At 37.7% G+C, this 25,405-nt stretch overlaps 1 protein-coding gene across 1 annotated transcript; it reads right to left on the reverse strand.

Moving 5' to 3' along the window:
• Positions 1 to 1,802: 1,802 nt before the first annotated feature.
• LOC102808521 (uncharacterized) lies at positions 1,803 to 21,564 on the reverse strand. The gene is made up of 5 exons (XM_085495495.1): positions 21,523 to 21,564; positions 18,464 to 18,562; positions 10,236 to 10,464; positions 5,758 to 7,774; positions 1,803 to 4,476 (listed from the first exon to the last, which is right to left on the reverse strand). The coding sequence occupies exons 2-5, from the start codon at positions 18,503 to 18,505 to the stop codon at positions 3,801 to 3,803; spliced, it is 2,964 nt and encodes a 987-aa protein (XP_085351621.1). The 5' UTR covers positions 18,506 to 18,562; positions 21,523 to 21,564; the 3' UTR covers positions 1,803 to 3,800.
• Between the last annotated feature and the right edge of the window lie 3,841 nt (positions 21,565 to 25,405).

Genomic DNA, 25,405 nt, shown 5'->3' on the forward strand with positions numbered 1-25,405 from the left:
ATTCAGTGCCCGAGGATCCAGAGAAGGACCGGGGCAATTAGCCTGGGCCTAGGCCACCCCCCAAAATAGTGGGAGAGCCGTGCCTGGGAACGGGGGTTCCCCGGAAGAGACGTGTTTGAATGCAAACATGTTTTCGTGTCTCTTCCTGCTTGCCCACCAAGGGGACACAGTGGAGACAGCTCGCTCCGACTGCGTCTGATCTACCCGGCCTGCCAGGGACGCAATTGCCCCGACAGTCCTTCGACCAAAGCCCTCAACTCGGAGGCAAACTCGGCGTCGTGCGAGGAAGGGTCCACGAAGAGACCCGCAACGGGCCTCATAGGAGGAAAGCCTCCAGGGGCACAGCCTCGCTGCAGCCGGTAAAATCGGGTAAAAACACCGCCTGAAAAAACAGACTGTGAGGATGCCCTCCGATCAGCAGGGGAGACCGAGAAAATATCGGTACCTCTGCCGTCGGGCCTCTTACTCGACGTCCCGGTACATGAAGTACCAGTAGCCAAGCGTGAGGACTTTCCACTCACGCAACTCAAAACACGCAACTCACTTTAACAGATTTGTTTACTGGACGCGCGACCTTGCTATGACGCGGTCAGTGTCAGCGATTTTGATGGCTCTGAAAGCAAATCTCAGGCCTCAGAACTCCAGTGAAAAAAACACGCTTTCACGCAAAAACCCTGAAACCCACACGTAGCCACGACAAAGCATCTCGGATGCGGGTTCTATGCTGGTAGATTCTGAATAAACCACTGTACGATCGGCTCGAAAGACGAGGAGACCGGAAGAAAAAGGCAGCGAGCCTTGGAGCTGTCATTACATCGATATATTGCTAAATACATTAAAAATAAAAGACGACATGCATGAGGGAGACGAATTACAGTTGTAAAAGGTGCCGCCATGAAATCAACATGTGACTACGTAGTGGCACCGGATTTTGATTTCTTTGCTGTGAAAAATACTACACACAAAAGGGAAAACGACACGAGGGTAAAAAAGACAAGGAAAACTTATCCTACCAGCTACCATGTCGGATGCCGAGCAGCGGCAACAACCCAAGCTATAAATCCGGACAGGAAAAAAAGCAGGCGATCCAGCAGAGCTCGCTAGATTTCATCTCCATTCGAGGCGGAGAGAAATTAAGAGTGAAGGACGGCTACCTGTGGCGCTGCCAGGTGGCCTCGGTCACGTGGGTTCGTGACGTAAGGGGTAAAAGAATCTTGAGGTCATGGGGCTTCCCCTGACCTGGATTCTATCTCTCCGTCACCGGCAGAATCGCTGATTAATGCCTACAGTTCAAAATAGTCATTTTGACTGACCGGAGTCTATGGTAGGTAATTGAACGTAGTGAATTATGCATTGATAACAGCGGAGCCATCTCGGCCAAAAGGCACCTTGTGTTGGCCAGTAAATCTGTATTTCGATAGAATTCATGTTTGACCTCAGTGCTTTACAATTATTGAAATCATGTTGATTTAATGTGTGTCGCAATTTCCTTTCAAATTTGAGCTTCTTAATTCAGTTCTGGGATTCTAATTGAAACAGTTTACACATGCATATTGTTTGAGGGTACAGTTATTGCAATCTTATGAGTTGTTTTATTGTCCACATGTTTGAAGATAGGAGTCAACAGCACTTTGGTCTTTTGTCATGCACCCTCCATTTCGGGAGTATTCCAAGCAAATTTGATATATCTAAATTTCTTTATTTGTTTTCACACTTTCCAAGTGATTCTAAATTATGATTTGACACATTGTATAGATTACCTGTAATAACCCTCACATACAACAGAGATTAAACACAATAAATCAAGGGTTGTGATCTCACAGTTTAATCTCAAACAATCACAAAACTTTAAGATTTGACTCCAATTCCAAGAAAGTCAAAGTTCACAAAATGTTAGATGTACAGGATTCTGGCATCAAATATCACCACAAATGTATTTTCAGTAACAGACTAACAAAATACTGGGAACGAAGACTGAATTTTTATTTTATTTGATTTTTTCAAAGAATTACCTTTAAACAAATTGTTTTCAGAAAAAATTCATACATCATATTTAATACAGACATTGAGAATGAGAAAATATTGCATAAAATAAAAATAAAATAAACTAATTTGCATAAATTAAAACTTTCACTAAATACATTCATATTAACCTTTGCCAAATATGAAATAAAATACGGAAAAACAATTTTGAGAAATTACAATGACATTGTTTATTTTTGCTATTGATACATAATGTATGGGAACCCCGACAGCTGAAATGGAAAGCTTTTAAACTATTAAACATTCAATTTAAAGTGAAACAACTTTGTACAACTTGATAGGGTTGACAAGCAATTTTACAATAATTAATAATAATATTCATTCTAATAATTGTATTTTTCTTCAGAAGACAATGAAAGGAGTACAAAGTTATAAAATTTACAAAAAATTATTTAAATAATAGTATATATAAAAAGCAAGGAATATTTATAATTTCAGAACAGTATTAAAAAAATGGTGACATTAAGTTTTGAATTGTGAAATATCTATAATTTTATTTGTATATTTATTAATCACAACTGTTAATCACAATTTATAGTGATATGTAATGTGACATATTTTACTGATACATAAAACCTAACAGCACAAATTGCATCATTAATATCAATATAATTTTGTGAATAACAAACTATACCCAAGGTGGATAAAATCAGAAGCGGCTGCAAACATCACGATTGTATGCACAAATTAAAGAGCTGTGGCATATATAATACACCCATAATAAAAAATAAAATAAAAAAACGTTGTTTCTTAGGGGGTTCAATTCTTACTGCATTTGTTTGTTTTTCTTCCAAGTGAGAATAAAAAAAAATCAACAATTGCCAGTATAAAGCAATTAATCTGACAGCAACGTGGTGTTATATTTTATGAGCAAACAAGCTAGAATTGTGGTAGACATTGCTTAGTTATCAAACAATACACGCTTTTACAAAATGAGAAAACATCAGCAGGTGATGCATTAAATAACATTGAAAACAGAAACCATTAGATTTCCTGATGTACGAGTCTTTATACAGTGGAACCAGTCTGTTGCAATTGCCTCTACTACACAATGAAAAGTAAAATAGGTATAAACCAAACCTTTGTTAAACTCGAAACCTGTCTGAAGGTCCAGTATCCAGATTCTTTATTAGCTAGTTGTACAAGTTACACAACTCTGTACTGAAATCAAATGCTTTACCGGTAACTATTGTAGTGTTCATAGAAGGCAGTGATCATTAGTGTTTGGAAATATCACAAGATCTTACAGAAACAAAAAATGAAATAGTCAAAAAAGATTGTTCAACACATGAATCGCATAAAAACGCGGGCAATGTGGCCACCCAGACTGCTGCTTTGGGGTTATTTGTTGTATATAAATCATAAAATTAGTCTAAACAAAGCCTTTGCTATTATTTCAATGTCGCAGTTCTAGTTTTTGTTTATTGGTTTGTGAATGAATGAATAATTAATACATTATGTAATGCTCATTTGAAAAAATTTATGCGAGGGTCGATTGTTCCCTCTTTTTCAAGTTCAAGTGGTTTTTGTAGAAATAAACTGAATGTATTTGCAGTCTTTCAATCTTTCAAGAGAAATAATTTAAAAAAACACAGAAAAAGTTGTTATTACATTGTATGATGCCATATCATGCAGTAAGATGTGTTCACCTCCAATGTATAATTATTACTGATTAGTGACAAGTAACTAAAAATAAAGTATATTCAATATACTGTGCCATATCTCTTTTTTTCCAAAAATACTTGCATGAGGAAAGTTTATCTTAGTGCGTTAAACACATGTAGATGTGCTGCAGCCAATACTTCAGCAGCAGTGCGAACCTCCTCTGGATGTAGATTTATGTGTTGACTTTGTGTATTGATTTCCTGATTCGGAGCTGTCATTTGATCGCTCTGTGTCGTCATTTGTTGACACTCTGCTGCGATTTGCTGGTTCTGATTGTTTATTTGCTCACTCGTCACAGCCATTTGCTGATTGTGCATTGCCATTTCCTGATCCTGCGTGACTATTTGATGGTGCTGCATTGACATCTGCTCGCTCAGTACGTGCAAAGCCACGTGTTCGCTCTGAGTCGTCATATGGTGTGGAATTGTGAGCTGCTCACCTTGTGCTCCCATCAGCTGGCTCTGCGATGACATTTGCTGGTTCTGTTCTACCATTTGCTGGTTCTGTTCCGACATTGACTGATTCTGTTCTGCCATCTGCTGGTTCAGTGATGACATTTGCTGGCTTTGTTCTGCCATCTGGTTTTGTGATGTCAACTGCTGACTCTGTACTGCCATTTGCTGGTTCAGCGATGTCATCTGTTGGTTCAGTGATGCCATATGCTGGCTCTGCGTCACTTGTTCATTTGACATAGTTACATGTTCACCTTGTGCAGTCATATGTTGTGTTGATAAATGCTCACTCTGTGTATATGTTGGCTGGGCACCCCTGAAAAACAGAAAGATGAAAATTATCAATAATCATAATAGTCCCAGTTGGAATTAGGGGAAATGTTATTCATGCCAAAAATAATTAAAAGTAATAGCAAAAGTATACTTAGAAAATTGAGAGTGAATAATTGGCTGGTCTAGTATCAAGAGAAATTATATGTAATATACGACTCTTCCAAAATTTAAATAATTATATAGTCAGAAATTAAACAGGATATGCCATTCATGCATTTTTTGTATCCAAACTGAATTTCATTTGCCCACGCTCATGTACAGATATATAGTAGTATGTTCAAAATTGCAGGCAGTCAACCATCTTTGATTGATTGTGAAACTAATTTTCATGGACATGTATCCTAACATGTACAATTTGAAGAGAAAAAAACATGTCAGCGATACATTTTGAAAAAACAAGATGTCATTTAGGATTCAAATGCAAAACGAATCATCATGGACATGTATCTCAACATGTATAATGTTTGTACCAAATTTGAAAGAAAACCAACAAATCCTGTCCAAGATACCACATTTCCAAAAAACAAGATGGATGCCAGTCACCCATTTTTGATCCAATTATGGAACAAGCTGACATGAACATGTACTCCTTTATGTGTGATGCATGTGCCAAATATGAATGAAAATGGTCCAAAACCCTTGGAGATACAGTAGTATGGTCAAAAAACAAGATGGCGGCCAGTCGGCCATCTTTGATCTGATTATGAAACAAACTGACATGGACATGCCAATATTTATGATGTATGTGCCAAATATGAATGTAAATGGTCCCTAAGCCTTGGAGATATAGTAGTATGGTCAAAAAGCAAGATGGCCGCCAGTCAGCAGATCTGAATGTAAAACAAATTGTCATGAACATGTAATCTAAAATGCACAATGTGTATAACAATTTGAATGAAAATGACAAACCAATGTCAATGATACAACATTTCCAAAAAACAATATGGCTGCCAGATGGCCATCTTTGATCTGATCGCAAAATGAATCGTCATAGACACATGTATAATGTATGTACTAAATTTGAACAAAAATGACAAAGCATGCATAAGACCACATTTTCAAAAAACATAACGGCTTCCAGTCAGCTATCTTGGATTGAATAAGTAAACCACTGTATGTGCATATGTCCCAGATGAAGTACTAGGCACAGAAGAATGAACAGATTTGGTCCTCAGGGTTCTGAAATACGACTAAGATTTTAAAATGTTTAAACGAGAGTGTTAAAAGTGATCAATGTTTACCACAGCAATAAGAATATTCTTACCAAGAAGATATTGCAACAGGTGCTCCATCAGAACTTATCATGTAACCACTTGGTACTGGAATTGTAACTGTCATGGCTGCTACTTCACCTCCACCTCCACTGTGATACTGTTCATCATGTTTTTTCAGGAGTGCCGCTCGCGTAAATGCCTGAGTGCAAATACTGCAGTGGAATAGCTTTGTGGCATCAGACTGTTTCCTTGTAGATGTAGACGTTCCATCGGCAGCGCTGCTGTGTATTTTCATGTGCGATCTGAGGTTATCGGCACGGCTAAAGGACTTCAAGCACACAGTGCACGAGAATGGTTTCTCACCAGTATGAGTTCGCATATGTTTCTTCAAAGCAGAGCTTGCATAGAAACTTCTGGTGCAACTTGTGCAATGATAATCCCTCGTACCTGAGTGAATTTTTTTGTGATGGCCTAAAGTGTTCTTATCACCAAAACTCTTGCCACATATGTCGCAGAGATACGGCTTCTCTTTTAGGTGGTTTTTTCGTACATGTTTACGTAATTCACTCAACATGGTGTAGCGGCGTGCACAAAGATCACACTGATGGGGAAAATCCCCAGTATGTATCATTATGTGGGATTTCAACTTAAAAGCACTGTTGAAAGCCCTCTCACACTGGTGACATTTATAGGGCTTTTCTCCTGTATGTGTCATTTTATGAGTACGTAACCCATTAGCCTGCGCGAAGGACTTCCCACATTGCTCACACTGATATGGTTTCTCCCCAGTGTGAAGCCGCATGTGAGATTTCAAACTTCCCGTCTGAGTGAAACCTTTGTGACATACTTTACATGTATATGGCCGTTCTTTGGTATGAGTTATTTTATGCGATGTTAAAGAATTGGCATGTTTAAAGGTCTTGCCACACAATTCACACTGGTATGGCTTGTTTGACGAATGAGTCTGTTGATGAATCTTAAAACTGATGGGTGCATTGAATGACTTTGGACAAAGATCACATGTGTACGGCTTCTCACCAGTGTGTGTTCGAAAATGAATCTCTAAATTTGTGATGCCTGCAAAAGACTTTCCGCACATACTACATCCATAACGAAGCTTGTTCTTTTTGGCTTTCACTTTCTCTCCATCATTCCCCTCTGTATCATCAGACCCATCTTGGCATAATCGAGGTCGTCCTCTTCTCAGTCGCAAACTCCTTCCTCCAATCTCTTCTGTAGCCTCATCTTTGTCATTCTGTTTCGTTCCATCAACGTCTTCCACCAAGCAATCTGGATACTTTCTCGGCCTGCCTCTACCTCTTTTGACCTTAATTTCTCCTGCAACCTTCGCTGGTCTTCCTCTTGGTTTCTTAGGTGGACTAATTTCCTCAACTTTAGAGGCAGAGGTCTCAAATACTTTCTTTTTCCTTGGACCTTTTTTTGTCTTCTCTGCTTCAGGAAACCACTCATCTGCATCTGCATCTTCATCTGTAAAACCTGCATCATCAGCATCTTCAGAGACAGATGCATCATCATCTTGCATTTGTACTACTTTCTTCGGAAGGGACTTCCTCTTACCAAGACGCTTCACGTCAGGTTTCCGACAATCTACACTAGAAACTTCTGCTGATAAAAAGCATTCATTAAGTTCTCCTAAAGCTGATAATATTTTTTGCTTTGAAGAGTCGGCATCAATTCTACCGCTAGCACTAAGCAATGATTCTTGGATTTCTCCTAAGGCTGCTAACAGTTTTTCAGTCTGGAGATCTTTATCAGGTTTATTAGCTTCACTGTCATCAGATATATTTGGGGGAGAGTGACCAGATCTTTCTTGAATATCTGGTCCAATAACTGATGTTTCAGCCTCTGAAGCAACTGCCTTTGACGTTATTGTCTCTGATGCCACCATATCTACCACTTCCGATGTCTCCCCCTCTAGTTCTGCTATCTTTGAAACTACCACATCACCATGGGCATTCTCCTCGGCAGGTGAAAGTGAGGTCACAATGTCTTCAACATCAGTTTGTGTACAACTTCCTTCATCTTGATTGGCGGGGACAACTTCATCTGAAAAATAAAATTAATAATCTTTTCATAGGATTCCCTATCAGTTAGACTTATCATTTTACGTGTGTGAGTAATAATGACCTCATCATTTTATGTGTTTCAGTACTATCACCTTATAATTTTATTTGGTAGAGTGCTATCGACCTCATCATTTTGTGGTTTCAGGAATAATGACATCTTTGTTTTGTGTTTCAGTACTGATAACCTCATCATCATTACGTGTGTCAGTAATAATGACCTCTTTATCTTATGGTTTTCAGGATTATCACCTCATCATTTTTGTGGTTTCAGAACTAATGACCTCATCATTTTATGTGTTTCAAGACTAATGACCTCAGTATTTTGTGTGTTTTAGTAGTAATGACCTTATCATTTTTCGTGGTTCAGTCCTAATAACTGTTTCAGTGCAGTTGATGCTTTCAACTTCATGTTTTCATTGTCATGACTTTTCATTATAAATTTTCCATGTTCAATTCAACGATCTTAAAGAAACTTAATTACCAAACAATCCAATGGATGCATTATAGTATTTTTTTATGCCATGCAAATTATCAAGTGTTATTTCTCATTGAAACTGAAATTCAAGCATGTCATTCATTCACATATAACTAACCAATACCGGTCTAGATACTCTCATATAAAACAACGCTTGTCCTAGAAATTAACGCAGTAATCATTTTCCTCAACCTCACAACTAGCTATGTCTGTAGTTGTTTTATCTTAGTTTGGCAGATAAGACAGGATTTCATTGCAGGATTTATAATGCAGTGGGTTGATACTTAAAAAATGTTTCCTTGTAGAATTTATAAATAACTGTAATATTCACGAAAGTTACTTAACACAATTAATTAATAAAACCATTTCGCTAGTCACTGTTTCTGACTTAAAATAATGAGTTTTTTTTTGTAATAAAGTAAGAAAGCAGCTTATAGTATTTTCTCAAGTTTTCTGGTATGAATGACTTTATAATTTGGGGTCAGTCTCAAAGAAACAGGGGTCTCAATTACTTTACGATATTAGATATGTTCACAAATGAATCAAATGTTGTCTGTGTATGTAAACAATATAGACAAGTACTAAATTGTACCGTCAAAGCTGGTACATTGTATAAGGATGCACACAGTAAAGGTAGAAGCCTACTCATAAATGGAAATACCCAGAATTTATTCATTTTGCAATAAATTGAACTCGCGTACTTGTATTGTAATAAAAGGATATTGACTTGTAAAAAAGTAGGGGTTATCAGCCTAATTATTTCGAACAAATATGTTGTATTTTAGTTAATGGCTGCCATTTTGGCAGTATTCTAACGGTTTTAACATAGGCTCCTATGCCAGAGATATTATGTCATATCTTAAATTGTGGGCTGATGAATTAAGCTGAAAAAAGTCATATACCGAACTTCCCTGAGTATAAGCCCAGGGGCCTGAACATGTAAAATCGGGAAAATTAGGGGTGGGTTATCAATTATCCAAATTACATTTTTCGTTCACAGCGCCGGTCTCGGAGAAAGATTACGTCTTTTTGATTTCCGGCATCACTTTTTACAATGAAGAAACAAATATGTTCATAAAAATACACATATTTTATTACATTACGGTTTACATACGGTCTGAATTTACGGTGCAAAAATGGATAGGGTCTGTGGGAACACTGTTGAAGGTAAGATCTTTATCATCATCTTCGTTGTGGAATGTACAGACAAAGTTTTCTGATTATTGACGAAGTAATTTTTTCAACGCAATGCAGAAGTGAATTACCGCGATGTTAAAATGCGATCTGATTTTGACAAAAAAACGGTGATTTTTTTCCCTAAAGCTGTTGATTTGCAATTAGCAGGAAGTATTTAAACTTTTCACGGTTGCCAACAAGTCATGTCAAAGAATAGTTTTCTCGTTCACATCCCATTCACGAAGGTTTTAATTATGAACACGATTATTCAGGGTTCAACCTAAGTAAATAACAGAATAGAAAATGTGCGAACAATGTTCCGTACGTTCGCCAGCCATGCACTCTGAAATTAATGCGAGTTTTTTCGTAAAAGCAGGAACTAAACTACTGTACCAATCACGATTATTATGCAATGAAATACACTTTTTACATACATATTTTAATAAATGTTGTCGTCGCGCGGTAAAAACACCCTGGGCCTATACTCGAGGATGCCCTCAACTTGTTAAATGTCTAAAAACAGAGGGGAGGGTTTATACTAGAGAAGGGGCTTATACTCGGGGAAGTACAGTATTGTAAATAATGGGATACTTTTTGTTGTCCTGAATTATTGAAAAAATTTGGGTTTTAAAATTTGACGAAAAATAATTGTCCCAAAAAAGGTCATGTTGACACACATTTCAATTGAAACAATAGCTCCATGATTTTACATAATAAACCAATGAACATTGTCATGTGACTTTCAAAAATTATGAGCAGGCTTCTACCTTAATCAGGCAAAATTACCTACCTGATACCGTAACTGGAGACGAGGCCTCAACAGTTTTGCATACTCCCAATAATTTCAAAATGTCAGTCTCGCTAGCAACACTGCCATCTAGGTCTCCATCCTCGTACTTCAAACCTGTATCTTGGTATTTATTGACCACGTCTGTGGTACCGCAGTAAACTGATGGACTGCTTCGAGGAGTGACTTTCATAAAGAGACTCCAACCAGTTAGATCTACCAGCTGATGAGCCTGTAGGGAAAGCACCAACAATGTTGTATTAGATATACAATCATAAGGTGTTTTAAAACAATACTAAGTGTGTTTATTTTATTATACTGTAAAGTACTTTATTTTAGCTGGAATAAATTTTCGCTGAAAAGACTTTTTGGGTGTTTTCTATGGAATTTATTTTCACTGATTTTTGACAAGCTGAATGTGAAATATGGGGAAAAAAATATATTCGCTGGATTTTATTTGCACTGAATCATTCTTTCAGTGAAAATTAATTCCAAGCAAAAATAAAGTATTTACAGTACTCAGATCAAGTCAGATTTGGAAGCCAAGCTCAGAGCTTACATGAGTGAAAAGTACAATTATCCCACGGAAATAAACCTGCTACTCTTTGTGATGAAGACACACAAGTCCTTTTAACCCTGTGAGTCTCAGAATTTTCTCCGCCCAAAATTCTGTGCAAACATTTTCAAATTTTGTAAAATTTTCAGTAAATTTCATCATCATTTTGTGCTATACAGACAGTTTCTGATATTGCTTTATAGTTTTTGACCAAAAGGTTTGTCAATTTTAATCAATATTTCATGTGGGGATAAGTAGACGATACAATATCATTTTGTAGATGGTGCCAAAAATTGACAATGTCGCTCAAATAGTTAATGTAAACTGTGGAGAGGAACAGCACATGGGACTTTTAATTTCAATTGTCCTCGTCTAATAGAGCATTCTTCTCACAAATCTAATACCATAAGTTTGGTGCTCAAGGCAGAATGCACTCCAGTTTATACTGCTGAGTGGACAGTCAGCTGAGACAATTAAATCCACAACCTCCCTATTTTAAGGTGATGGCGCTATAACTGTACCACACCAAGGTAGCCGGTATTGTTGGACAAATTTAATAAACAATTATGCTTTTTATATTGCTTTTTCCAGACCTCTAAAGACAGATGACAAGCTGTGAGTTCTAGTTAGACTCTGTCGCGCGCAGTTATCTAACATGAACAAATTTTACTTTCTGTATGATGTTCTCTAAGCTAGTTTGTAATTTCAGACATTGTTTTGATAACCACGAGTTGAGTCCTGAGAGACTAGATCGGTTTCTGTAGCAACCGTGACGCTATATCCAAACGTTCGCTACATTGTTTCCCATTGCGTTCTCGCGGTATTTGTCTGTTTACCGCCCAAAATTCCCACCAAAGTTCTGCCTCGTGTTAGTCGCGTGTCACTCCTAATATGGAATGACAGCGCTATGTTTCGTTTGTATGCGCCAATCATTAGCGTTGTTTTATTTTCGGAACGTTTTGGCATGATATATTCTAGAGTACAAACACGTGTTTGGCACTTCTCCGATTAGCTGTCACCGAGACAAATGCCGCTCTAACGTTGACAATTACATTAACCAGGCAAAGCGCTGTCGTGAGAAGTCCGATTCAGGCCGTCGCTGTAATTCCTTCTATGGTAGCTTCGCAACTTGATGCTCGTTATGCACACCCTCCTTTCTATGCTCTCTACGATGCCAACTCCTCATGAAGCTATTATTTAGCGATCTATATTTTATACCAAGAAGTATTTGCTGTACAACGTATTGATGTTCATGTTGAGTACAAATAAACCAATTTGAATTATATCTCACGTCTGTTCAACTCAAGAAAACACAACGCAATCGATGTCCGTTTCAATAACAATTCCGCATGATTAGTCAGTTCGTTTTATGTGACGAAAAGAACACCCCAACGCCTAGTTTTGCGATATAAACTTATCCACCACATAAATTTGGTGCCGAGACCAGGATATTCAATACTGATTCATCATGCCTCGAAGAATCCTGAACAAAGCAATAGATAGACTGAACAAAGTTGTGACTCAATTAAATATCGCGTTGACACTTGCTGAGGATAGAATCCAAGACTTTGAAGTCACTGACAACAAATCTGAAGTATATCGGCTGATCAAAGTAAGCATACTAGCACTTGACAATCGTATCTCAAACTTACAAAAGGCCTGCGATGAAGTCAGAAATTACGCCGATGTTCTGGACGCAGAGTTTACGGAAACTGAAGAAATCGAACTCAAATTACTAGAGAGGTTTAGTTCGATCAATTTATTCCTGACAGAAAACAAGCCAGCGAAGCAAGAATTACATCCAGTCCCACAACTTGGTCAACACGAAGTAAATCAACAACCAATCCCTCCAGATGATCAACAAGCACCGGTCCAACAGCTTGTATCGCCGCCGACACCTCAAGTCGTACCGCCGCCGACACCTCAAGTCGTACTGCCGCCGACACCTCAAGTCGCACCGCCGCCGACACCTCAAGTCGTACCGCCGCCGACACCTCAAGTCGCGCCGCCGTCGACACCTCAAGTCGCGCCGCCGTCGACACTTCAAGTCGCGCCCCCAGTACCGACGTTTCAAGTCGCGTTTTAACCACCTGTACAACAGTTCGATCAACCCGCTAATGCACCAGTGCCTCAAGTAGAAGTTACACAAAATAACTTTTTGAACAATTCAATTCCAACAGCTCATATTTCAGGTATGAATCCACAATACACTCAATTTAATTCTGTTCAATTGCCACGTATTGATTTGCCCGTCTATTCAGGCGAGTATACGGGGTGGGCTGAATTTTGGGATATGTTCAATGCTGCTGTAGGTTTAAATCCACAACTTAGTCCTATAATCAAATTTGCTTATTTGAAAAGGTCGTTAGAGGGGGAGGCTCTAGAAGTAATAACCGGCTTAGATCTTACTATAGTAAATTACAGTTTGGCACTCCAGCTTTTGACCGAACGATTCGGCCAGCCACATCAAATTATCGCTGCTCACATGCGTGCATTACGCACAGCAGACGCACCCAATTATGATGCCAATTCTTTACGGAAATATCATGATACCCTGGAAAAGCACATCAGAGCACTTCGTTTATTAGGTGTACCAGAGGCGGGCTATGAGAAACTCCTCATACCCATGATACTGGATACATTCCCAGTTCAATTTCAACAAAGTTTAGCGCGATCCAACCCAAGCGGGGAATGGACGTTAGTCACACTCAGTCAGCACATGTTACATGAGGTTAAAATCCTCGCCATAGGTCAAGTAGATTACGACACAAACCCTTCAGCAATACATGCTTTCACCCAGAGTACACATGACTCAACACAGTTCAAGTCCAAACGATATGGGCGTCGTAATTACAATAATACTGACAAATCTTACAGTGGTACCACATATTCTGATCAACAGAAACAAAACCATGTCACACAAACTGATCACACTCATGGTAGAACACAAATTGGTGACAGAACCCCACATTGCATATACTGCAAAGGCAAGCATTACACCACAAATTGTACAAATATTTCAACTAGGAAGGATCGAGTCGAATTTATTACCCAAAATAAACGATGCTTTAATTGTTTGGGAAAGCACATGTTGTCTCAATGTAAGTCGCATTTCACTTGCCGTGTTTGTAAGAGTAAACATCATACGTCGATTCATTTTGATAAATCTGGAACTGCGCAAACAAATTCAACGAATTCTAGCACGGCAAACTCGCATTTTTCACATTCAGCAAATACTGGTGAACAATCGCGTTTTACCGGTAGTGACTCAAAAATTAACTCTGACAGTCCGCGACGCGCAATGCTTCAAACCGCACGAGTTAGTACGCATTTTCGAGGTACTAACTGTGTTGCTACCCTCCTATTTGACAATGGCAGTGATAGAAGCTTTGTCACAAACTCTTTCGCACGTAAACTAGGTGTAATCCCAAATTATAACGAATTATTGAGTCTGAATTCGTTCTCCAATCCGCGTTCCGGTGTGCAGTCCATACCGAGAACCACGCTGTCACTACAAAGCAAAGATGGCATTAAATCCACGATCGATGTACTGATGGTCGACTGTATTTCCGAGGGATTGGAGAACACTGTAACTTACGATATTGCACGTTTGCCACATTTGAGAGGTCTATCGTTGGCCTATCCGCCGTCAAATCGATCCACATTAAACATCGATATTTTGATAGGCGCCGATCACTATTGGGATTTTGTTACACACAACTCACGCATAGTTAGGGGCAAACCAAACGCTATACCGACTGTCTTTGGGTACCTACTGTCAGGGCCTTTCACTACGCACAACAGGACAAACAAAACAAATTCATTCACCATTGCTTCTATCCGAGCACATGACAGTGTAATGGATAAAATGATTGCTAGTTACTGGGACCTGGAGTCAGTGGGTGTTAAAGATACGATTACAAGACAGCAGGCACTCAACATTACACATGAACAACAATACAAAGAATATACCGAAAAATCCAAAATTGAAAATAATATTTCGACCCCAAAAGTGTCCGAGAAATGTGCCCAGTGTCCGACCACTGGTACGAGCGACACCGTTAGCGATCGACCGCTACTTTGTACGCCCCCAAGTCAATCCAGAGGACATGTCAATTCGGAGAACGAAATTAGTCCTCATTTCCATAAATCAGCAGAAGATTTCATAAAAACTGCTGAAACAGTGTCAGGAGATATCATCGATACAAACCGCGAACCTCCTGAGCTACAAAACTCCAAAATTAATGATCAGATCGTTTCGTTACATGTCGCCTCTGAATCTGACAATTTACTCGGCCACCATTTTGAACTTCACAATGAGCCAAACATCGCACCGAAGGAGATTATTCACGCAACTGAATCAAACTCAGAACCTAGTCTTGAAAAGATTATCGATATTCGCCGTTTCAACGATCTACATCGTCTGTTGAAAGCAACTGCTTATATATTTCGTTTCATTTCGAAACTCAAATCCAAATTGAACCACACTCCGAGTAATTTGTCAAGTAGACTTGCTCTCTCAACACAGGAGATATACGACGCGGAACACGCTTGGTTGACATCGATTCAGTCAACACATTTCGAAGACGTTGTCAGTTCTATTCGGAGACAACAATTTAGACATGGCGTACTTCAAAAACAACTTAAACTATTTCTTGACGATAAGTCAATACTGCGAATTGGTGGTCGGCTTCAGAATACCGACTTTCCTTTCGAAACCATGCATCCAATACTCCTTCCTGGTAAACATCGGTTTACTACGCTCATAATTCTTGATGCTCATCATTTATTAAACCACGGTGGGCCGTTAACCACAGTTAACAAAATTCGGGAAAAATATTGGATCACCGCGATTCGCAGACATGTGAATTCTACATTGAGATCTTGTGTCGTTTGTAAGAAGGTCGATGGAACTCCATTTCCCCTTCTTACTCAAGCTCCACTTCCTGATTTTCGAGTGAAGGAAGCAGTCCCATTCGAATTCTGCGGAACAGATTACACGGGACATTTGTTCGTTAGGGACCAACACACTGGTCTTTCTAGTAAAGTTTATGTACTAATTTTTACGTGCGCCTCAACTCGATGTATTCACTTAGAATTAACTCAAGATTTGACCGCCGCATCATTCATTTTGGCTATGCGACGTTTCACTGCTCGACGGTCAACGCCCCGGAAAATGATCTCAGATAACGGTTCCACATTTATAGCCGCCGCTAAGATTTTGAAAGGACTCGAGTCCAGTCCTGAGGTACAAAACTATCTTACCAAAAATCGTATATCGTGGCGTTTTAATCCTAAACGAATGGCGTGGGCCGGAGGCCTATTCGAGAGAATGATAGCCATAACAAAAAATTGCTTGAAGAAAATTCTAGGTCGTGCCAACGTGACTTTTACCGAACTATCCACAATTTTAGTCGAAGTCGAGTCGTCAATAAATGACCGCCCATTAACTCATCTCTCCGCAAGTGACGAAGATTTAGCTCCACTGACTCCATCCCACTTGTTAAATGGACGTCAGATTAGAATGTTACCCCCAGCTATTCCTAGTGTTTCTGAACCCAATTTTGAGATTGATAATATTACTGCAAATAAAAGAGCTATGTATTTATCCTCCCTTCACAATGCTTTTAGTAAGAGATGGCAAAGAGAATATTTGACGTCACTAACTGAGCGTCACTTGAATCAAATCAAAGGGACAACCAATAATTGTATAAAGGTGGGGGATATTGTCCAATTACACCAGGACATCAAAAAACGATGTCATTGGTTACTAGGTCGTGTAACTAAATTGCTTCCAGGCAAGGACGGTATCGTCCGAGTAGTAGAAATACAGACCAAAAACGGCTCAACAAATCGTTCTATACACCATCTTTATCCACTCGAACTAAATGCAGAAACACAAGAGAATACACTCTCAATTCCCGAAGAAGTTATTGGTAGTCCCTCCGTTGAAAATGAATTTTCTAGTCAAATCCACGACTTTTCTAGTCGGCCCGAACCAAGGGCTTCAGCGCTCAAAGCGAGCGAAAGTATACGGCAAATGTGCCGTGATGGTGTTGTATAACTTTGTAGAATTTTGAACTTTGTATTGCACTGTAACTTTATTTCAAGTTTTCAATGAGAATCATTTGTAAAGCAAAATCTGCAATGTATTCATGATATACTGTATTGTTTTTGATATACCGTGTTATTTGCTGTTTTAGCTAAGATTGAAACTCACAATTCATATCTGATGTTCAATGTGATTGACATGTGTTTATTGTTGAGAGTCTGTCATTTAAATTTCAGAGATTTATTCAAGTTAATTTAAAAATTTATCATGTTCGATTCAGGTTATCCCGAGATCTTCTCGTGATTTTTGCGCCCCGGAGTATGTCGCGCGCAGTTATCTAACATGAACAAATTTTACTTTCTGTATGATGTTCTCTAAGCTAGTTTGTAATTTCAGACATTGTTTTGATAACCACGAGTTGAGTCCTGAGAGACTAGATCGGTTTCTGTAGCAACCGTGACGCTATATCCAAACGTTCGCTACATTGTTTCCCATTGCGTTCTCGCGGTATTTGTCTGTTTACCGCCCAAAATTCCCACCAAAGTTCTGCCTCGTGTTAGTCGCGTGTCACTCCTAATATGGAATGACAGCGCTATGTTTCGTTTGTATGCGCCAATCATTAGCGTTGTTTTATTTTCGGAACGTTTTGGCATGATATATTCTAGAGTACAAACACGTGTTTGGCACTTCTCCGATTAGCTGTCACCGAGACAAATGCCGCTCTAACGTTGACAATTACATTAACCAGGCAAAGCGCTGTCGTGAGAAGTCCGATTCAGGCCGTCGCTGTAATTCCTTCTATGGTAGCTTCGCAACTTGATGCTCGTTATGCACACCCTCCTTTCTATGCTCTCTACGATGCCAACTCCTCATGAAGCTATTATTTAGCGATCTATATTTTATACCAAGAAGTATTTGCTGTACAACGTATTGATGTTCATGTTGAGTACAAATAAACCAATTTGAATTATATCTCACGTCTGTTCAACTCAAGAAAACACAACGCAATCGATGTCCGTTTCAATAACAATTCCGCATGATTAGTCAGTTCGTTTTATGTGACGAAAAGAACACCCCAACGCCTAGTTTTGCGATATAAACTTATCCACCACAGACTCACTGGATTATAAACATTTTAGCAAATGGCAAAATGCTATTGTTTTAATCAAAAAAGTCACCTGGTTACTTTTCGATCATACTGTAGGCAACCTCTCTCCGCAATAGTCTGGATTTTCAGCTTAGATTTCACCTCCATCGATAGTGGGTAACTATGACATTGATTGGCTGGCTGCACGCTACTATACTAAACTGAATATGTTTATTCTCCAGATATTGTATACAATTTCCACACGCTATACCAACAACAAAAGTGCAACTTCCACATTTCAGTAATGTTGCACATAAATTTACAAGTTTAATGAGAATATGCTAATTCTCCAGACATTTTATACGGTTACCACACGCTATACCAACAAAAAAAGTGCAACTTTTACATTTCAGTAATGTTGCAAATAAATTTTACACGTTCAATGAGAAATTTTAGCAGAAATTCCAGACTTTTGTAGAGAAGGGGCAACACCCAAAATGATAGGCAGTTACCGGGTGATCAAGAACAATACTTACACTTTCAAACAAAACCTTACACACTTGTTGAACTTTAGCCATGACAATGCAAACACAGGACACAGCAATTAAATGTATATCTACAGATTTCCTTGGTGACTGTAAAGAAAACAAAATTTCCTGTTACTATAAAAAAACAGAATTCAACAAAACTTTGCATAGTACAAGTACCGGTAACCAAGTGTCCGTCAATTTCTACATGCCATACCTAGACAAAAATTGTAATCAAACATGGCTGTACTTTTAAAATTATTTATAAAACTAAATAATTATCAAATACAACTAGTGAAATACAGTGACATAACAAATTTGACTGATAAATACAGTAAATGTACATAGTGATGGAGGTAAAAAGAAAATACTAGTCTACGTATTCCTCAATTTATACTACATGTACTGTATTAACCTCGTTGTCCCTTATAGAAAAATTGAAAATCATTACATAAATTGTATAAAATAATAGTACAGTACATAATATATATAAACTAATTAAAATAATAGTGAGAATTGAAAAACATGGCAAGACTACACTGCCATTTTTTTTTATTTATACTCAAAACAAAACAAAACACAAAACTAACATTTGGTTCTTATTATCAGCTGTATAAATGCCATCATTTTGTCAACTTATTTTTACATCTAACAAATGTTTTATTTCAGTCAAATTTTAACATGTATCTTGAAAATTACATTTGCTAGTTGAAATTGATTGACATTTTGTAGTAATTTACAAGATGAAATTTGAAGATGATCAAAGAAAAAACACCAACAAGGAAAGAAATTTTCCCCTCATAAACCCTTCATCTACGACGATACAGACAAGGTACAAAGCGAAATAGAATTAGTAATGAATAAAATTGCATTTCTTGTTCAAAAACTGAATATCGCTATTTTTTCTCACAACTATGAAGTGTGCCGGAAAATTACGATGCCAAAGCTGGACTTGGTTTCAATTTCATGTTTTATTTTGAGTAAATGACAGTACAACTATCATGCGTAGGTATTTAGCAAAATTAAAGACGATAATACAAAGGTGACATTTGTATTGTTTTGGAAAACTGTATTTCATGAAGTTCATGAAAAAAAAAAAAATATGAATACAAACCCTGATCAGAATGGAAAAACTTATTGTAACAGTATGCTCATTCAATGGGACATGAACTTGAAAAATAAAATAAAAGATGCTGTTGAAATAATAAATAGTCATGGAATATACTGGAAAAAATCAAATCCTTTTTTTTTATTTTGAGGCAACTGGTAATTTTTTACTATTACCATACTTGACCACGTTAACGCCCAGGGGCCTCAACTCAGAAAATCACGATTTTTTTAGGTGTGGGCGCTTACCCGAACACCCCCCTCGAAAAAGAGTGCAAATGAAAATTGTTATTCATCAAGTGACAAATTACGTCTTTGAGGGAAAATCAAATTACTAAATTAGTTGCGTCGTCATTGATTTTCACAATGAAGAAACAGAAATGATCACAAAAAATACACACATTTTATTACAATATTAATTACGTACATTTGAGTCTGTTGGAATACAGTCAAAGTCAAAATTGTCATATTATTTCCACTATTATTCATTTGCAGATTTGACCTACAGCAGCGTCCTTTGACCTAATGGATCAAGTTGGTTATTAGCTAATCAGAATGCTGTGTTTTGACTGACGCAATTCTTCGGAAATTCCCGAAGACTTTCCGGTAACACAATGGGGAAGTGAATTATCGATGTCGAAGTACAATCTGTTGGAATTGATTTCAGCGACTAAAAGACATGGTTTTTCCAAAAAACTAGTAACTAGCCATTTTTGAGAGGTAAACTGAATATGGCATGAAATATTTATCGCATTTTACTTTTATTAACAAGTCATTGTCGAAGTGTAGTTTACACACGGTTACCGTATTCTACACATTCACAACATGTTCACAGCGATCAATATCCACGCTGTATCATATAAAAACGATTACCAAGATTCGTTACGCAAGACTAAGTTTTAAATTAGTTGCATTTTGAAGGGGTGGGCGCTTTGCCGAATGTAACCCTAAATATAAAAATTGCGCAAAAGTGGGGGATGGGCGCTTGCCCGGGCATGGGCGCTAACGCGGTCAAGTACGGTATTATCTCTAATGTTGAAACAGTTATGTAAATTACAAAATCAGTCATTGCAAAATTTTGGTGGAATATAATTGATATTGGGTTCCATGTTTTTTTTATAGAAAATTCCAAAGCGTATTGGGCAAAGACAACTGCTCATCAACTACAGTGCATTTATGATAATCATGCCACACATTTATCATATTTGTGTCACTAATTTATCGCATTTGCATCGCATATTCTCATCAGATTTGTTTGGCACTCCACTGGTTGACAAACAGACTGGATCAGTGATAGTAATTTGTTTATTTTATTAAAAATTAATCTCACATACAACGGGATGGACCATAGAAGTGCCCAGGTAGCATTGTTTGTGTTTTTACTGAGTAAGTTTAGACCACAATGCAGTGAATTACGTGCATGATGCACATATGCGATGAAGCATGGTGGAAATGTGATCAATAGACAACACTAATGGAATAAATGTTCATCAGCCCCTAATGCGATCAATGTACTGTACAAATGCAGATGCAATAATAACAAGTTGCACAAACGCTGTACTGTACATGCATATTAAATCAATGGAAAATTTGAGCAAGACATTTTCACAGGGTATTAATTCTGCACAATTTGTTACTGTAAAAAAGAATTGCCAAATAATTGTTTTACGGGTGAGATGATGAACATGATTTTTCAGGAATTTAAATGTTTTCTATTATTAAATTTCTTGAGACAAAAATAACAACCTATAGTTCCCGGGGTGGCGGTGTTTTCGGTGGGGATCTATTTCTCCGCTTTTGGTCTGCATTTCTTCACAGATCACAGCTAAGTCTCCGAATCAGAAGAAACACTGGTTCTCTTTTATTTTATTACCGTTGAATAGCTCATACTTCGCCTGCACTGCGCCAATTTAAAAAATGCATTGCGTAAAAGCAGATCGAAGCTAAAAGATATCACCTACCTTTCAAAAACGACGCATCCAAACTAAGGAAGCCGCCATTTTGGTGACAAAAAGTGTTGCATTGTGGGATGTCAAAGGTCATATAAACCTGACGAGGGAAAAAATCGTAAAACACTTTGAGGTGGGCCCATACGTCTGGCATGGGGTCTAGAGGGTAACGCAAACTGCCCATCACAGGAGAAATAAACCATAATATTTGCATCGAACAGGAATATTACATCAGCCACTTCGCGTTTACGCGTAATTGTATGAAGCGTAGCATGCCTGCGCCGAAATCCTCATGAAATTCCCTTGCAAGAAACGCCACCAGTTTGACACAACTCGGACTAGGGATAGTTGAATTACTCAAACAAGCTTGATTACGTCCTGAATATTGTGTGTACAGTCAAAAAGAAAACCTTATTATATTTGAAAAATAAAATCTCAAGTTACGGGCTTTCTGATCATACCATAAGTATGATTACACACATACTGCATAAAAACTACATTTTAACAAGCAACAAAATCAAACACATGCCCAAGATCTGGTTCCGGAAATGACAAAATACTTGACTTTATTTAGTATATTTTTACAACATAAATGGCCGCCAGTATGGCCATCTTTTTATCACATGAGGTATTACATGTAAGTATGTGTAATATTTGAATTGGTCCAAGATTGTCAGAGATACAGACGGGCGGACGGACGCACACACACACTATGACGCACTTAATACGGAGACTAAACAATAAGTTTCTGTTTCGGACTTCATCCAACAAGGTCACAAGAATATACATACTAGTATATAAATGTATTTTCTAGTGTATTTGGTCCGAATGGGGACTCACAGTTCAAAGTCATTTCCTCGAAGATAAAAAATGGCTGAAATACGAAATAAAAATAGTTCGTAAAGAGCGAAAAAACAAACTACAAGATTTTCCTAAGCTGCCATTGGCGTTTAGCAACTCACTGTTTCTTTCCATGCACTAGTTTAACATTATGGGTGAAAACTAACTAAATAAATGAAATCACTTTGTAATTCAGAATGTTATGGCGAACGGAAAAAAATGTTATAAGTGTCACATTAGTAAGCGCGATGACCATCGAGGAAGGTTGGCACAGTGGTTCGGGTTCAAACTGTAATGGAATTGTTCGATTACTAAAACTACCGTCAGTGTGAGGTTTGCATCGAATACATTGTAGCTCAACTGATAAACTCCTTCATGGTGTTTCGTATTGGGACACCAATCAATGGTGATTGTGAAATAGTCCAGAGTTTTGTTATTGCCATTTTTAACACATTGAGATACGTTTAATTTAAGAACACTTTAAAGGGTCGTGATCGTCGCGCCGCGCTCTGTTCGATAGCGACGTATACAACGCTTGTAAAATACATTGTTTGGTTTACAAGGAATTCGAACACGCGCTGCGCGACGACCACCGCCCTTTAACCCAGACCAGAACGCCTTCCGAAGTAGAAACTTGCAGCGTAAAATTATTGCACAATTACGCATTTTTTAGGCAATGTTTTTATTTATTAATTTATATTAATATTGACGTTTTTGAATCTTATATGGAGAATTGTTGGGGAATTCGTGCAAGGTCTTTGCGGGTACTAGTATTTCAGGTATAGTACGACCCATCAACTCATTAATTAAATCTTATTCGGACAACCCTGATTTTTACCGATAATTAGATGCAGTCAACTGAGCTGTTCGTATAGTCTCGTACAACTACGAAAATTGTCTGAGGCATAGGTAGGTCAGGGGTTAATGACGCTTCCGAGTTTTTTTTTAATTGCGCCCTCTTCAGACAGCCTATACTTCAAAAACAACAGCTGTCGTTAGGGGCGCCACCCCAGTGATGACTCATGTTACTATCATTCCGATTTCAACAGCCAGCAATAGCATGAGAAAGGATGCAAACAGCTTATTCAGAACAAATAGTGTACATTTTCTCTGAAAATGTTATTGTACTTTCTTTCACATGTTTTTGCATTTAAATCTCTGTGAGAGGTGTTGATCAAAAACTCGATATATTGAGTATGATCAAATAATAATTTCCTTAACTTTAGTGTATTTTATTTTCTTTGGGCAGATTTTTTTTTCAAAATTTATTTTTCGAACAGTATTATGATAGTCACATCAATTTGAATAAATGGTTACAACGATCGCTTCGGTCTAGTCAAACAACCGTAATTATTACAGCGAATTTCAATTCAAAAGTATTACATAAATGTCATGTATATGATTTGATTTGATATATGCATTTCTCTGTAGGCATTCAGTAAGAAATAATGTCAAAGACTATTACAAAATACATCACATGTTCTCTCTTCTGATCACAAATTCACAAAGCAGTCCTGTTTATAGTCTGCAGAAGATTGGTACAAACATAGCCAATTTGTTTGGGTACAAACTGAAAATTGTCTCAAATTTTGTCTGTTGGCTCCAAAATTATTTCATTTCCAGAAATATTGAAAAATACAAGAAAAAAAGTGCAGAAAGTCTGGTGGTAAAAAGGTTCAAAATAATCAGTTTTACGAAGTGTTCAAGTTGTTAGGAAATTATGTGAATGTTTTTTTTTAAAAAAAATATCACAAAACATCGAACAAAGGTGCACCGCAGTGGACAATATAATTTAATAATTACCTTGTAAGGCTTCTACAACGAATCTTCAAGTTAATCACCTTGTAAGGCTTCTACAACGAATCTTCAAGTTAATCACCTTGTAAGGCTTCTACAACGAATCTTCAAGTTAATCACCTTGTAAGGCTTCTACAACGAATCTTCAAGTTAATCACCTTGTAAGGCTTCTACAACGAATCTTCAAGTTAATCACCTTGTAAGGCTTCTACAACGAATCTTCAAGTTAATCACCTTGTAAGGCTTCTACAACGAATCTTCAAGTTAATCACCTTGTAAGGCTTCTACAACGAATCTTCATGTTAATCACCTTGTAAGGCTTCTACAACGAATCTTCATGTTAATCACCTTGTAAGGCTTCTACAACGAATCTTCAAGTTAATCACCTTGTAAGGCTTCTACAACGAATCTTCATGTTAATCACCTTGTAAGGCTTCTACAACGAATCTTCATGTTAATCACCTTGTAAGGCTTCTACAACGAATCTTCATGTTAATCACCTTGTAAGGCTTCTACAACGAATCTTCATGTTAATCACCTTGTAAGGCTTCTACAACGAATCTTCATGTTAATCACCTTGTAAGGCTTCTACAACGAATCTTCATGTTAATCACCTTGTAAGGCTTCTACAACGAATCTTCAAGTTAATTACCTTGTAAGGCTTCTACAACGAATCTTCAAGTTAATCACCTTGTAAGGCTTCTACAACGAATCTTCAAGTTAATTACCTTGTAAGGCTTCTACAACGAATCTTCAAGTTAATTACCTTGTAAGGCTTCTACAACGAATCTTCATGTTAATCACCTTGTAAGGCTTCTACAACGAATCTTCAAGTTAATTACCTTGTAAGGCTTCTACAACGAATCTTCAAGTTAATCACCTTGTAAGGCTTCTACAACGAATCTTCAAGTTAATTACCTTGTAAGGCTTCTACAACGAATCTTCAAGTTAATTACCTTGTAAGGCTTCTACAACGAATCTTCATGTTAATCACCTTGTAAGGCTTCTACAACGAATCTTCATGTTAATCACCTTGTAAGGCTTCTACAACGAATCTTCAAGTTAATCACTTCTCATGAGATGCTCATAGCATCATCATTGGATGTCGCAATTTATTCTGACGCCAAATTGTATAATATGTTCTTTAACGATTGGAAAACAATATCGGAATACTGTATATCGGAATATACATGTCCTCTGTTTATGTAAATCTGTAATCATTTTTTCGCTAGTATTGCATTTGCAGTATTGAAAATGC

Source organism: Saccoglossus kowalevskii, chromosome 22 (assembly GCF_978046115.1).
Source record: "Saccoglossus kowalevskii chromosome 22, keSacKowa6.1, whole genome shotgun sequence".
Lineage (NCBI taxonomy): Eukaryota > Metazoa > Hemichordata > Enteropneusta > Harrimaniidae > Saccoglossus > Saccoglossus kowalevskii.

Coding starts and splice junctions, on each gene's coding strand:
- LOC102808521 (XM_085495495.1), bottom strand. CDS start 18,505: ATGGCTAAAGTTCAACAAGTGTGTAAGGTTTTGTTTGAAAGT. Junction 10,465..18,463: donor GTAAGGTTTTGTTTGAAAGT/GTAAGTATTGTT, acceptor CTTTCCCTACAG/GCTCATCAGCTGGTAGATCT. Junction 4,477..5,757: donor CCTGTTGCAATATCTTCTTG/GTAAGAATATTC, acceptor TCTGTTTTTCAG/GGGTGCCCAGCCAACATATA.